Source organism: Lepisma saccharinum, chromosome 8, assembly GCF_977018435.1.
Source record: "Lepisma saccharinum chromosome 8, izLepSacc3.1, whole genome shotgun sequence".
Classification (NCBI taxonomy): domain Eukaryota; kingdom Metazoa; phylum Arthropoda; class Insecta; order Zygentoma; family Lepismatidae; genus Lepisma; species Lepisma saccharinum.
In genome coordinates this window covers 76,408,946-76,425,746 of record NC_139236.1, presented here as the reverse complement: position 1 = coordinate 76,425,746, position 16,801 = coordinate 76,408,946, and the positions used below count along the sequence as shown (strand labels likewise).

At 39.6% G+C, this 16,801-nt stretch overlaps 1 protein-coding gene across 1 annotated transcript; it reads right to left on the bottom strand.

Moving 5' to 3' along the window:
• Positions 1-11,607: 11,607 nt before the first annotated feature.
• On the bottom strand, positions 11,608-15,524 carry LOC145991846 (uncharacterized). Its single transcript, XM_083127889.1, has 2 exons — positions 14,621-15,524; positions 11,608-11,696 (listed from the first exon to the last, which is right to left on the bottom strand). The coding sequence occupies exons 1-2, from the start codon at positions 15,522-15,524 to the stop codon at positions 11,608-11,610; spliced, it is 993 nt and encodes a 330-aa protein (XP_082984015.1).
• Positions 15,525-16,801: the final 1,277 nt, after the last annotated feature.

The window sequence follows — 16,801 nt, the reverse complement described above, 5'->3', positions numbered from 1 at the left end:
TGCACTGCAGTCAGCAGACGACGTTTGAAGCGAAGTCGGCGCTTCGTAGGCGGGGCTTAGTACAGCCAATAAAATGGTCGGAGAGCATTACGTCAGACTTACACGTGCTCGCTGTCATTCCCTGTAGCCAAGTCGAATGCAAAGGAAAGGGTGAGTCACTGGAAGAAGGAAGGTGTAAAGTTTACGTGACTGCCGTGCTAGTGTCTTATTTCGTTCCTTGGCGACATCAGGGGCGCCGACTTGTCAAAATTATTGGGGGGGGGGGGCTCTGATCACTGAAATAAGTTAATGAATGACTCACTCTCCCTTTTTTAAGTTTTGGCCTCAGTGTTCGGAATCTCATAAAAGCCCATGAATTCCTCAAAAATATCAAAAATGTTTATTCACAGTTCTAATGCAGAATACTAATTGTCCACGGGTGGATATATCACAAGTCAACCATAATAGCAAAATATTCCCGACTTTTAATATCTGTTACCACGGAGCGCAAAACAGATCTCCCTAATATATCAATGATCTCGTTCTGAATGTCATGTTTGAGCCATTTGTAGCCCAAACATCCCATCCACTATACTATATTCATGCACAGCCTCTTTTGAAACTCCTTTTAGTAAAAATTTTTACAATACTCATAATTATATACTTAGTATATAGTAATACGTCATGTGTTTTGCTGTCTCTGGTCATAACCCCCCCCCCCCAAAGTTGATGGTTTAGCGGTCTCAGCCCCCCCCCCCCAAATTGATGGTCTAGAACATTTCAAATGTGTATTTAAAGTTAAGTTCATGTGGCACAATTCAGAGTAAACTTTACAAGAGAAGCAAAATAATACATTAGATCCTCTTAAGCAAAATTATTAGGGGGGGGCGCTGTCCCACATCGTTAACATGGGCTCGAGCACCCCCAAGCCCCATGGAGTCGGCGCCTATGGGAAAAAAAAGTAAAGTTGGAGCTGACCTTACGGCACCAGAAGAGTGAATCAGGATGTGTACAGAGTGTTCACCTAAATTCCAGCACCGAAATATTTCAAGAAAGTAGCCATGTAATGAACACAAAAAATAAACACTGCAGCCTCTCTCACACACACACACACACATACGTATAAGAAAATAACGTCAAAGATTGATCTTTCGTCAGGTCGAAGATAATAAAATTAAAATAATAATATCAACTGAGTCAACTTTATGCACAGACAGACTAATCGAGACTGGACCTACAGTTTTATTACAGGGATGGTGCTACAGGGGGGCTGAAGTCCCCCAAAGGAGGTCCCAGCCCTTCCCGGAGCCCCCCTAGATTTTTGTAGTGCGGTGTAGTACGGTAAACGCATTTCGACCAAAAAACTTAAAAAGTATAAATTTACTACATTTTCCATTATAAAACTTCCATTGGGGCAAGTACAAAGTTCAAGTACATTTTCTCGTTCAGTTTGAACACAAGGTTACTTTATTTACGATGTGTTCTAAAATCAAGGGGTAGCGAGCAGCTGCAGATATGCCTGGATAACAGTAGCCACTGCTCATTTGATACTTAGTGATTGGCCAATCGAGTCGCCAAACTTTCTACGAAATCTGCTGCCTGTCTGGTAGGTGGACGCATTCAGTGGCTGTGAGATTCTTCTTTAATTGCTGGCGTATACAGCTAAACGTGTACAATTATTAGTCTCTATAAATCGTGTCACTATATTTCTCACAGGTGCGACAAATGAATTTTTATAAGTAGGACGACGTTCAAAATCTCAAGGAGTGTTATGATTCTTTTTGTTAGTTCCTCATTCGAGTACCGATAATTGCATGAGTGTTAGCGATGTTCTCTCGTTGGTTTCATCGTTATATCTATCCTTATCGCTGCAAATATTCGAGAGGGAGAAATGCGACGTTCAAGAATCAAAGAGTACACAAACTACCTAATTCTTAAATGCTAAGAATTTGAAAGATTAAAATTGGGTTCCCAGCCCCGATAGTCTAGCGATAAAACTGCTGCCTTGATATCAAGGGGTTTCCAGGTTCGATCCCCAGTGGAGGTAACATTTCATTAAGTGCTTTGGATTCTACTAGAAGCTGTAGCTTTCGCACCGATTAGCCTCTGTATTAAACGTTAATACAAATCCATCAACTAATCATTGCAATATGGTGCTCGCAGTCCTTGCCCTACATATTAAGCAATTGTCATTTCTGATGTTAGAAAATAATTTCTGCTGTACCGTCATACAGGACAATTACCATTCCCTGGAGGAGAATCAATCTTTGAAGCACATCTAAAACTGATCAGCCTTTATACTTGTATATTACAGTTGCTCGTAAAAAATAAGCATATCTTATCGTAGTTTCTTGCTGTGATTAATTTTCTCATTTCAGCAAAAAAAAGTATTCAGGTTCTTCACATAGAAATAGTGTTACACTTAGTATTTTAAGTAATTTATTAAAAATAATAAATATACTTATATCCTGAAAATTGAGAGCGAGTGTACACTGTACACATGGTGGCCAAATTTCATTCCATGCAGTAGAATCAATCTTTGAAGCACATCTAAAACTATAGATCCAATTCTGATCAGTATTTATGCACAATTTATTCTGAAATAAATTATAATTTTCAGCAGTTGTTTTCACTAATCAAAATGCCCAGTGCACGAGTTGCAACTATATTCATTTACTTTATGTCAATGTATTTGTCTGTTAGTAGAGCTGAATTTGTAGTGAAAATATGTTTGTTCGTTGATAGTCTTCTTCTTCTTCTTATCCGGCACTACAGTTCTCGATGAACCTTGGCCTACACGATTACACTAACATTTCAGCTTACTACCACTGGTCTTATTAGTGTTTAGTGTTTTATATATTTTCATTTTTGTTCATCTTCATATTAGATGTGATTTTAATAGTGTGAAATTTGCAAAGTATGCTCGATTTCCTACCAATATTCTTTTTTGTATCTCTTCACTAACTTTATTATTATTATTAACTGTTGATACAAGATAAACAAAATTTTCAACCCCTTTAAAGTTATACTTGTCAACTTTTAGGTCTTGTATACGATGTCTTGCTTTTCTTATTGTCATTTTCAGATATTTTGTTTTACTTTCATTAATTTTCAAACCCATTTTCTTTCCTTCGTGAATCAACTTCGTACCAATTTATTATAGGCTATTCACATTTCGTGCTGTTAAAGCTATGTCATCAGCGTACGCACAAACCAGTTTAGTTTCGTAGACAATATTCCTCTTCTCTTCAAAGGATTCAAAAACTTCCTGCAGAACAATATTAAATAAAGTATCTGACGACAATGCATCCACTTGACGTACACCTCTGTTTTGTTGAAATGGATCTCCTACTCGTCCACTTATTAATACTTTAGTCGATGTGTTATTTATGGTCATTTTAACGAGGTTTACTATTTTCACTGGGATGCCTTTATTTTTAATATAAGTAAGTAATTTTTGTTTTGATATAATATCGAATGCTGGTTTGTTCGTTGATAGTGGCACCTCCTTCCTATAAGTGGACGGTATTTCCTCATCCTCTCCGTTTTTGGTTCTAAGTTCTGAATATTCTGCCCTTTGAGAAAGAGCTTGCAAAATCTTTGGATTTAAACAAGGTTGTAAGCTGCTCATAAAAACAGACGTATCTTATACAGGGTTGGCAAAATTTGTGTTTTTTAAAAGAACAAAACAAACTGTTTTTGGTTTAAAACATGTTTTTTGTTTTAAACAGTTTTAAACATGAGTTAAAAAACCTATTTAAACATGTTTTAAACAAAAGGTGTAAAGTCAATCTTTTCCCGGTAAATTATAGTTAAAGTCGTTAAAGAAAAAATACTCATTTTTATGAAACTATAATACTAAAGTACAATGGCGGCAAGGACACTTTATTTCTCTTTGGAGATAAGGTTTACCATGCTGCAGGGAAGGGGTGTGCGGGACAGAATTTTTTGGGTCGGGACGGGAAATTCTTTAAACCCCGACATTCGGGACGGGTAATTCTCAATTTCCCGACACAGTCGAGAAATTTTCTGGACGGGATATGTTCGAAATTTCTCGAAATCTCGAATTCTACACGTAATTTTCATCTTAAGTGCTTGTTTTTGCACTTCTGGTACAAAAACTAACAATTTCCTATACGTTCCAGACATACATTTACAATGAAGAAAATGTCGAGAATTGACGACTTTTTAAAATGACCATTCGGTATTTCCTTACTCCTTGGGATCCCGAAAAGTCGGGATCCCGCACACCTCTACGGAAGGGACAAAAGTTGGGGGTAGTAGCCCCACTTGTTCCGCCACTGCTGAAGTACGTTAGGATTCATATTCATCTAAATATTATAGAATTACTATCCTCGTCCTGGAAAAATCAAGGTGAAATATTTCCTGCTGCCTGAACAGTAAGCGTCTGCGCTTCATTCAGTTATACAAACCAATGAATCGTATCGCAAGAGGAAAAAAAAATTCACGTCACGATCAAAATCAGTCATTGTGTATTCAGATATTAGTTACCAGCTTACTTACAGGACGGTACGAAACAAAGAACTGAGAAGTTTCGATTTCTACAGTAAAGCACGGGTCCTTCTTGTCGCACAACAGTTTTGCTACCTTGTGCATACATAGCTAGCCTGCCGCCTAACCTAACAACGTAGGCATTTAGCCTAAAATTAAAGAGCTTTCTCCCGTGGCGTCAGAACATAAGGTTGCTCAAGTGCTGTGCCATAAGCGAGACCCGTAAAGCACGGATTAATTGAGTGTAGTTTTTATGGTGTATTTTATACTGCTCATATGAATAGTAAGTTTGCGATATTATTATACTCAATAATGGCTAAGGACAAGAAAAAAATATAATTATTTCATTTTATTTGGCGTAAAAGAGTTGTACACTTCACAACATCTTATTTGACCGCCCTGAAAAATTTCAAAGTCCGGAATTCGTAAATTTGGCAGCATAGCGCTTCAGAGCCAACTAAGAGTAGCCAACTTTGCAATATTTCTTCTTCCTGAATGAAAACGCTCGTGATTTTTTTTTTCATTCTTTCACATTCCATAAAGTAAAGATACCCTAAAGCAGTAATAAAATATATGAGTAGACAAAAAAAATGTTAAGTAGAAATACGAATGTTGAAAATATTTCAAGATTCTTCGTTCTGAATTTGAAAATAGGAAAATGTATGTGCATTGTGCAACACTGAACAGGTTCTCATCCACCTGGAAAGAATTGCGGTCACATTTGAATGCAAGAAGGCAAATTTATGATGATTTTATGCGAAATGTTTAGTAAAGATACCTTGCACAACACCAAACGATTCTGAAAAGTGTGTTTTTTCCTTGGTTCTTGGCGAAAAATGGTTCGAAACTCCGGCACAATGTTGCTTCAACTTAGATTAACGTGTTTTACTGAGCTTTCTGTTAGCAATCTTCTGGAGTAGTTGGTTAGATGACAACACTTTCGTTTTTTTACTGTTTTCGTCAAGATCGAAACATCGTAGGTTCAAATCCCACCCTTTCCTTATTATTTTTTCCTTTTTATTTACCGAGTACGAAGTGTTCTAATAACGTAATATAATATTATATGATATTACTGTAAATATTTATGCGATGCATGCTCAGTGGCGGCGATTGGGTTTCAAAACTGATGGGGCAAGGTGGGGGAGGGGGGAGGGCAAGGACAGTTTCTTTCCCTTGGTAGATAATGTTTAGCATAGTGCTGGGTCATCTGCCCCTCCACACTCCATAATCGTCGCCACTGTGCATTCCTCAACTAATGCTTCTACTAATGTTTTTAATCTTTCAGTGATTGGCAGGATTTTAGGAAATACTTTTCTTTTCATTCAGCTGTTATAAGTTAACACATATTAAGAACTTACATGTCAACTTTCTGCATCCGTAAATGCTGGACATAAATCGCATAAATATCAACGGAAATATCCAAGAAACGTAGATAAGCATTCTCGTCCAAAGCCGTTTACTTCCCGAAAAAGATTTTGCTAAGAAGTAGGTTTGAACCCATGACCTTCCATTCCATAAGCAAACGATCCCCCTACACCACACGGTTCACGTTATTTTATGCACTCGGTTCGGATCCCACTTTAAACTTTAGGTCCAGTCCCGATTAGCCTTACTATGCATAAAGTTGACTTAAAACACCAAATCAACCAATTCATCTCCTTTCAGAGTGGGCCTTCTATGATACTGTAGTCGGCCAGCATCCGAAAATACAGTTCTGCTTCGCGTATACCAGAGTGTAATTGCATTTAATATTGAGACTAATTTTACTTTTAAACTACAGATTAAAGCGTTAATAGTGTCCAGAAAAAGAACCTCAAAGTAGATCTTCACACAAAGTATTTTAATCCATTGCCAAACATTTCAGTTAAGAATAATATTATGCTTTTCCATTGACCGTATTTTCGATTCATGGTGAATTTGCTAAAAGGACCATGTCAAGACATCTAAATATGTAAGTTTTACTAGTAAATGCATTTGAAATGCACGAAACAACAGGGGAGGAGAAAAATAAACCTAAAAAATAAGTAAAAATGCAACAAAAACTGTTAAAAATACTGACAAATAAACTAAAAGCCATTAACGGCCGAAAAATGAAAAAAAAATGTAAAATACAAAGTGTTTTTCGGCTCTAACTGAAGGGAAACGGACATGATATCAGGTTTAGATTTGTTTTTAAGGGTAAGAAAAAAAGTTGATTTTTCATCAGCTTCCGGACCCTAATTAGTAATTATGACCATTGAAAAAGTTGGAGGTAGCTTACTTAAAATTTTCTTGCTGAGGGATCGTATCGTCCCATATCTCACTTCATAATAAGGAAAAACATCAAGTTCATATTTCGAAAATGACTTGGAGTTTTCCACCACGAAAATATGTTTCTCATAGTTTGAAGTTCCTTAGTCTTATCTTTCAAGGTTTCCATTGTTTTAATTTCACACATATTTTATATTTCATATGTTCCTCTCTCTTTTCATACAGTCTTTGGAAAAAAGCTGAAGTTTCTTGTCAAAGGGGGTCTGATTGAAATGAATCCTTTTCGCTCTCCTGTTTCTACTTTAAACAAACAACAAAATACTTCGTAACTAAACGATTGCTTGTTCAAAACACGGAATTTTTACACAATTTACAAAATATGACAAAACGCCAATAGACATGTTCATCATTTTTCCCTTTCAGCGTTTCTCGATTTTATCTGAATTCGTTTCCTCATGAAAATTGCCATGAGGAAATTATAGATATGACATTATGTGTGAATTGGTTTCTTCAAACTGGTAGCAAATTTTAACATGAGCTACCTAGAGAAGAGGTAGCGTGCTTGATTCTTACGAGGGAGGTCGTAGGTTCGATTCTCCACTTAGGCAGGATTTTTTTCAGGAGTATATCGTTGGGTGTAAAGTTTATCCACAGTGCTAAGAAGTTAACATTGGTCTCTGTATTTCACGAGAGGAAAGGAAATAGTAAGAGAAAGTTATTTCGATGATAGGAGGAAGTCACATGCCACGTGGAATGCGCAGAATCAAGTTACATAGAGCTAAGTCTGTAACGGTGGTTTCGAATATTGCAAAGTTAGTGCGGAAAGTTTGTTATATCTGATACTCGTACTTCCTGTTCAAAGAAGACAAACATTTTAGATACAAAGCAGTGAGGAATTAACGATCGTTATGAGGTTTTGAATTATTTGTTTGTCACTCACTATATAATACTTATTAGTAGTTTCTTATCGAATCGGCCTTCGTCGCAATAACAATTTATTTATGTTAATTAATAATAATAATCCTATAGCGCAACAGCCCAATATTGGGCCAAGGCTTACCTACCGACTGCTGGCCTCCCTCCCACGCGGGCCACCAAGGGGGCGTGGAGATCTGCAGCCAGACTAGGGGGACGGGTGGTCAGCCCGACCGACCCCCAGCCGTTGTAGGACTTCGCGACCGGATTACGCTCACTCACTCGGAGCTCCCCAATTTCCTCACGATGGTGGGTTGCCAACGGCTCTATACGTAGGCCGAATAAATTCCGACCAGAGCCGGATTCGAACCTACGCCGTTCCGCAGCGAACGATTTATGTTAATTAGCGATTTACTACTAGTTTTAGAGGCATGGTATGATGGTGGAGAGGAGATTGACAACAGTCATTACGAAGGAACGGACATAAATTACTAATCTTAGCAATTTGAACTCATTAAACGCTCTCCTTCTTTACAGTACTCCACTACATCACTACTTAACATAACATAACCCCATAGCTCTACAGCACCTTGGCGGGCCTTGGCTTACCTACCGACTGCTGGTCTCCCTCCCACACTGTTCCGCCGTCACCTGTTATAGCGTGGAGGTCTTAGACCAGTGTCGGGGTGACGGGTGATCAGCCCGACGAACCCCCAGCCGTTGTTGTAGGTCTTCTCGACCGGGTTACGCTCACTCACTCGGAGCTTCCCAATTTCCTCACGATGGTGGGTTGCCACCGGCCCTATACGTAAGCCGAATAAATTCCGACCAGAGCCGGATTCGAACCTACGCCGTCCCGCAGCGAACGATCTCAAGACGAGTGAACGCCTTAACCCGCTCGACTACGGAGGAGGACCTACTTAACATAACTGTATATCTTTTTTTAGTATATCGAAATCAAATAATCAATATTTTAGGTGTCAGTGAAGAACAAACAATACATAACTTAAATAACATTACATTTTGCATCCTGAATACATACACTATCTGGCCATTCGTCACCGGACACCCCACCTTGGCGTGTGGAAGCATCATGGTGTGGTCGTGCTTCTCCTGGTATGGTCTTGGTCCCCTTGTGTTAGTATGTGGAAACATGAATGCAGATGCATACCTAACGATCCTGGACAATTCTGCGCTACCGACATTGTGGGCACAATTCGGTAGTGGTCCTTATCTGTTTCAGCACGACAATGCCCCATGTCATACGGCAGGTGTGATCAACACATGGTTCGAGGATATGGGTGTGCAAAAACTTGATTGGCCCACCCAAAGTCCTGATCTCAACCCGATTGACCATCTTTTGGACGAGTTGGAGCGCCGGTTGAGAGCCAGACCACACCGCCCAAAAAACACTAAAGAGTTGTTCGCCGCTTTGCAAGAGGAATGGAGCAGGATTCCCGTCGAAACCTATCGCAATTTGGTGGACAGTCTTCCTCAGAGGGTTGCGGCTGTACTTGCTGCGAAAGGTGGCCCCACACGATACTGACGGATGCCTGAAACCGGATTAAAGTACTCGTTCCAGGTGTCCGGTGACGAATGGCCAGATAGTGTATATGTGATTTGTGAATTAATCATGATGTGTGTGTTAACACAACATATGAACAATAACTAAAAAGAAAAGTTTTAACTTTAAATCCTGGAAATCTCCAACTTCTAAGGGGGAATATGCGCAGAAGGGACGTCCCTCAAGTGTGCATCGGATTCATTTTTTAAGTATTCTAATATCAACAGTATCTGTTCAGCAAACAAAAAAAAAAAGAAAAAAGAAAGAGGAGAGGGTGGGATTTGAACCGGCGATCTTTCACGCTTGATGAAAAATGAGGATAGTAGCACCTAACCAACTGCTCTACGTTAACTTAATGACGTTATACCCTTAAAAACATGTTGACGTTTATGAAGACTCCCACCTTCCTGTGTTTCAAGCACATTTTCTCGACAAGTCGTGTAAAATATATGTTTTTGAGAACTGTTCGATATTATGCAAGGTATTGTAAATAAAATGTCGCATAAACTCCTCACAAATTTGCTTCTTTCTGCACAAACTTGATGGCAATTTCCTCCAGGTGGAGAAAAACTCTATTCAGTGTTTCAAACCCCCCAAATTTCAAGTCGAGCAAGCAGAATCGTAAATATCCTTCAAGGTTCTTTTTCCAATTTCTTATTTCTGTTTGATTGTGTATTATAATAGTGGTTTATAGTTTCTAAGTTCATGGAAAGTGTTAAATTAAAAAACCTATCACCGCAGCGTTTTTCGTCTAGTGGAAGGACCTACTCAAAGTTGGCTACTCTCACCTGGAGCTGAAGTGCAATGTTGCTAAGTTTACGATTTCGGGACTTAGAATTCTTTCGGGGCGGTCAAATAAGATGTTGCGAAGTGTACCTTAAAGTGGGATCCCAACCACTATGCGCCTCCACTGGGTATCGAATCTGACACCCCTTGATTACAAGGCAAAAACATTACCACTACGCCATCGGGGAAGCCCTACATTTAATCTCAATAATTAATAACTACTGAATACGAAGCGACTCATATCAATATTCGGACAGAAATTAATTTTTCACTTTTAAGATGTTACAAAATGAAGGAAAACTTTTAAGAATAAATCTTCAATAGGGCGTATCATACAATGTGGATAAAATATTTAAATATCTTTAATGTTAATAACTATTGAATATACAGTAAAACACAAATATTCGGACAGGTAAAGTTTAATTTTTTTAAGGTGAACATTAAAAATTGTAACAAAATATTATATTGAATATTATGGGCGTGTATTACAACGAGAAACAATCAATCCATTTTTCTCGCCAACCTTGGGCAAATTACTCCTTCAAAATTACCAGGTAATGTTCCCTGCTCAGTGGCGGGGATAAAGGGGGGGCAGCAACTTTTGCCCCCGCACTATGCTATACCTCATCTTAGGAAAGTAAACTGACCTTGTTCCTCCCAGTTATGGAATCCAATCGCCGCCACTGTCCCTGTTCACAGTGTTTACAGCCTCCCCCCCCCCCCGTTAAACTGATACCCTGCATCCCCGAATCACATCACCACCACCATACGTGACTGTTGTAGATTTGTAGAATATAATTTTTTATTTGACTTCCGCCAAATCATCCTCCTAACACGTGATCCGAAAACATTAATATAAAGCCCCTATCACATGGAACTGGAATTCTAGTAGGAATGACATAGTTGGCGCTGAACTAACTTTCTAGATAGCAATCATGGCCGCCTGGTTGACTGCTTGACTGGTTTGGAGGAATAGGATATGTTCTAATTGCTACTTGCTTTCCTCGACTGGTTTCTGTGGAACAGCCAATCAGAGCAAGGTTTCGCCATGTGAAGATAATCTGCGAGTGTGCAAAGCAGCGTTTTTGTCTGTGGTTTCCGAGTGTTACTCCAGCAATTTATAACGTATACAGCATGAAAGGCGCGTTGAGTTACACCATCTATGCTGAGTGCACGGTGTTTACATTTGAAACAACTAAAATATTCTTCCATGCGTGTACAGTAAACGTTGTAAAGTATGTATTTAAGCAGCGCCATTGTTTCGTACCTAATAACGTTTTATACGAAACGTTATTCCTCTCGGTTGAATAGTTATCGGCTTTTAAAAATGTGAAGTGATACATTGTTTACATCTCATGTGGCCGCCATTACAACTTCCCTCGTATGGGAACAAAAGTCTATCGACAAGTACGCTAAGTATCGTGTGAGGCGAAAACCAGCAAATTGGTAGCCAGTCCAGCGCCAACTAGAGCATACCTACTGGAAATCCAGTTCCGTGTGATAGGGGCTTTACTCTCACTGGAAAAAAAACAAAACACTTTCCCACCTGTTTCCGTTCATTCATAGATGTTCTTTAGCGAACTGCAACCTTTCCTTCCTTTTCACAACAGTAACACTGGGTGATAGGCCAGGCCCGTAGGGCTAGGACTGAGGTCATTGGAAACAAATGATTTAAAAAAGCTTCCAAAACCTAGAAAAGTTAGGGGAATTAAATGATTTTTGCTTGGCAGAACTTGTAACCGGAAACCCGTTTACTTTTATATTCCCAACAATCTTCCATTTTGAGTAATATTGCTTATAAAATGGTCCTTTCATTTATTTTCAAAAATGTTCAACAAACGTGATTCATCTGATTAACTTACAAAGTTGAAGTGTAACTCTTTATTTTTTTAGCATGTTAAATCATTACACAGTTATGTAAACTGAAAAAGTCTGGGCCTTTGCAAGCTGAGTGTAAACCCTCATCTACCAACCTCACACACATATGTTGCTTTTCGTAGGCTATTTTAATTGTTTGTTTTATGCATACATGGTAGACTACCCGCATCATACAATTTTTATTTTCGCTCTGACAAACAAATGTCAGGGTCAACTGAAAATATTTGTCATGTGGTTGTATACATATAGGTTAGAAAATGCTCTTCTTCAACATTTAGTAGCAAAATGAGCAAATTTCTCTAACTACCCTCTCCCATGCACACATATATATAGGGTGTTTCGTAAGTTCGTTTACAACGCTTGGGAGGTGATTGTACGAGTGAAAATAAGGTGGAAAGTTCATGTAACGAAATTCCGGAAACGGCTTTGTTGCCGAGTTATTGACGTTTGAAAACGTGGGAAAATAATTTTCCGAAGTGAATAATGGCAAAACGGGTGGAGAGAAGTCGTCGGTGTTGGGCGGTCCACTAAGAAATTGGGTACGCTCTTGTCAAAAAATCACGCGGCAATGTTGTGCAATGTCGGTTTAAGGGATTCCCCAAAGGACGCGAACGAAGATGTTGACGGGAATGTGGTGGGTGTGCGTTCTGCGTGAGCTGGTATCGACGAAAATTGCCATGTGTTGAATGGCACCAAAAAACAAAGAAAATTTCCTGAGCGAAGGGCACCATGACGTAAAAACGAAAAAATGAACTGTCATATGTTGCATAACCTGAAGGGCAGATGGGTGTCCGTGTGATCTGACGTTAAGTACATTTCCCGCTAGGGGCGCCAACAGTGTAGGTTTCTCATGAAGGAGCGTACGTGTCTGTGCCATTCGTGCTTCAAGTGCTGTGCCAGCAGCAGGTTGTTAAACATTCACGGTTGAATGGAAAGACGTGAGGTTCTTGGACAGTAGTGTTGGGCAAACATTTGACCTAGCAGTGTTACGTGTTAATTCTTAGTTACAGCCCATCGTGTTCTGTGAAGTGTACTAGTGTTAACGGTCATAAACACTTGTAGCCCGGTGTAAGGGATGGCTGCATACACGTCCCAAGAGCTGGCGGACATGCATCTGATTTATGGGGACGCTGGAGGTAATACTTACTTACTTACTTACTGGTCGGCGCTACAGTCCATGTAGGTCCTTGGCCTTCCTGACTACCTCCCTCCATTCGTCTCGATCCTCTGCTTTTCTTCTCCATCCCTTGACTCCTAATCTTCTTAAGTCCTCCTCCACGTCCTCTATCCATCTTTTCCTGGGCCTACCTCTTCTCCTTCTCCCTTCCGGTTTTCCATTGAATATTTTCTTGACAACCCGTGCTTCTTCCATCCTCTGAACATGCCCAGCCCATCGTATTCTACCCTGTTTGATCTTCACTACAATATCTGGCTGGTTAAATAATTCCTGTACTTCCATATTTGTTCTCATTCTCCATCCCTCTTTATCTCTTACCGCTCCAAATATCCTTCTCAGTATTTTCCTTTCCCACCTTAACAACCAATCTTCCTCTCTTACCGACATCACCCAACTTTCTGAACCATACATTACTATGGGTCTTAATATTGTTGTATATATTTTAATTTTTGTGTTCCTACTAACATTCTTAGATTTAAACACATTTTGCAAAGAAAAGTAGCATCGATTTCCACTTGTTATCCTTTCCTGTATTTCTGTAGCTGTCTTGTTATCTGCTGTTATTATTGAGCCCAAATATTTAAAGGCTTCCACCCTTTCATATTCTTTTCCATTTATTCTTATGTAAGGTTCTCTTCTGCCTCTTTCTGGATTTCCCATCTTCATATATTTTGTTTTATTTGTGTTCACTTCCAGTCCTAGTTCTTGAGCTTTCTCTTCTAATACTTGATAACTCTCTTCCATAGCTTGCTTACTCCTTGCTATTAAAGCTACATCATCTGCATATGCTACTATTTGTGTTAGTCTATTTAATATTGTTCCTCCAGGGTTGATTGGTAGTTGTCGGATTACTTTTTCCAATGCTAAATTAAATAGTATTGTAGAAAGTAAATCTCCCTGTCTCAGTCCTTTCTCTACTTTAAACATGTTTGTCATTTCCTGTTCTACTCTGACTTTACATTCCGTTGTCTTCATTGTCATTTTTGTCAGTCTTATCAATTTCCTTGGGATCCCAAACTCTTTCATTATACTGTAGATCTTATTTCTTTCCAAGCTGTCGTATGCTTGTTTAAAATCGACATATAGTTGGTGAAGTTCTTTTTTATACTCATAGAACTTCTCCAACACTTGACGCAGTAAAAATATCTGGTCCATCGTGGAGCGATTTTTTCTAAATCCTGCTTGGTAATCTCCCATGATTCTTTCCATCCAATCTTCCAATCGTGTTGCTAAAATTTTACCAAATACTTTATAAGTTCCATCCAGTAGTGTTATTCCGCGGTAGTTTTCACACTTAGCTTTATCCCCTTTCTTATGTATAGGGCATATTATTCCTACTGTCCAGTCTCTGGGCATTTCTTCTTTTATCCAAACTTCTTCTATCACTTCATATATGGCCTTCTTCACTCCTTCTCCACCATATTTCAACAGCTCCGATTCTATGCCATCTTCTCCTGGCGCTTTATTATTCTTTAGAGACTTTATTGCATCTTTTACTTCCTTTAAAGTTGGTATTATCTCTTCCTCCTCTTCCTCACTTATTTCTTCCTCTTCATCACTTTTCTCCTCTTCTTTATCCTCCTCATTGGTTCCGTTAAGTAGTTCACAGAAATACTCCTGCCATCTTTCCATCATCTTTCTTTTGTCTCCAATGAGGTTTCCTTCTTTATCCTTGTAGAAAACCGCTCTGGGTTGGTATCCTTTCTTCAGATCTCTTGTTCTCTCATAAAACTTTCGTATCTCATTTCTATCTTTCATTTCATCTAACTCTTCTATTTTATTTCTCTCAAACTGTCTTTTCTTAGCTCTACATGTCTTATCTGCTTCTCTCCTCTTTTCTCTATATTCTTCCACTACCTGTCTTGTTCTCCGTTGAAGCATCCTTTTTCTGGCATCGTTTCTCTCCTGTATTAATATTGAGCATTCTTCATCAAACCACTGTTCTCTCTTCTTGTTTTGTTTCTTTCCCAATGTATCCTCTGCTGCCTTACCTATTACTGTTTTTAGTATTTCCCACTTACATTCCAGTTCTCCTTTCTCCCATATATCCTTTTTGGTTTCTAGTGCCTCCATAAGTTTTTCTTGGTATTCCTCTCTTACTCTGGCATTCCTGAGTTCCTCTACATTATGTTTCATGTTCTTATTTTCCTTTTTTGATCTTTTCACATCAATTTTCTGTCTATACTTGATTCTCACTAGATGGTGGTCTGTGTCACCATCAGCACCTCTACAACTACTGATCTCCATAATATCTGTGGCATGTCTCCTGTCTATTAGAACATGATCTATTTGGTTTTTTGTGCGGCCGTCTGGAGACACCCAGGTCTCCTTTTTTATGTCTTTTCGTGGAAGCCAAGTACTTTTAATTACCATTTCCTTACTGCTTGCAAAGTCTATCAATCTCATTCCGTTATCATTGCTTACTTCATGCAGGCTTTCTTTACCAATTATGCTTCTGTACATCTCTTCTCGTCCTATTTTGGCGTTTAAGTCCCCTAATATGATTTTTACATCGTGTCTTTGTACATGATTTATTTCTTCTTCTAATTTTGAGTAAAAAGCATCTTTCTCCTCCTCCTCTGCTTCTTCTGTGGGGGCATACACACAAAACATTGTGATATTGAAGAATTTTGCTCTAACTCTGACTGAGCACATCCTATCATTAATTGCTGTAAAGTTAATAATACTTGGTTTAATAGACTTTTGGATTAGGAAACCTGTACCATTATTACCAGTTTCTCCTCCACTATACATCAGTATATGTTTTCCAGACGTTATCATTCCTTGTCCTTTCCAGCGTGTTTCTTGTAATGCTACCACTTTCACTCCATATTTTTCTATTTCTTCTCTTATTTCTCTCAGCTTTCCTGGTCTCTTCAATGTTCTTACATTCCAGGTTGCGAGCATTATATCGTTTTTCCTTCTCATTAACCTTTTCTTTCGCCGGGTCGTCAACAAATTATCCGATCTCCTCCGAGGCAATCTTGTGGTATCCGTAACAAGTTCTTTTCACGGGGTAGGGGAGTTAACCCTACGCCCAACCCCCAACCTGGAGGACCAGGATTTATTTAGGGTTTACTCCCCTAGGTAGGTTGGTGTTGCTTTGCCTTCGGAGCCCTTCCTACCCCTTGGTTTTCTGTCAGGGTATCCTTCCCTTAGCCTTTGGGGATCCCTCCCCTCCCTGCAAGGCAGCAGGGGCTGTGCTTATTTAATGGCGGCACTTCTTCGCCATGTCACAGTGCTGTCTTTGGGCATTTCTGGGTTTTAATGGGAGTGATCCTGCCACAGATCACTCCCTCCAGACCCTGATAGCACTGCCGCCTCGGTCCGGGACTGCTTATTTGGTTATTCGCAGCTAACCATCATATCTGATGGCCATTCGCTATCCGCCACCTGCGACCCGCCCAGTAGCTGAGGCCCGCCCTGGGCGCTGGAGGTAATAGCCGTGCTGCAAGGCGTCTGTATGGGGCACGTATTCCAAATAGGGTGTTACCATCGCACACCTTATTTCAAATTGTAGACACTCCACTTCGGGAAACAGGATCAGTGTTGCCCCCTCGTCGAGAAGTTGGACGACCGCGATGTGTGCGAACACGACGGTTTGTGGAAGATGTGTTAACTGCAGTGATATTTCATCAAGGCACCGGTACGCGCGCAGTAGCCGACGAACGAAACACCTCCAATGTGAATGTGTGGCGAGTCCTGGCAGAAGAGGGGATGCACCCGTACAAATTGAAGAA

Bases quoted from the DNA above. Each gene is read 5' to 3' on its own strand.
- LOC145991846 (XM_083127889.1), bottom strand. From the start codon at position 15,524: ATGTACAGAAGCATAATTGGTAAAGAAAGCCTGCATGAAGTAAGCAAT. The intron at 11,697-14,620 runs GTGATGAAGAGG...TAACTTTTCTAG, and splicing joins GGATAAAGAAGAGGAGAAAA to GTTTTGGAAGCTTTTTTAAA.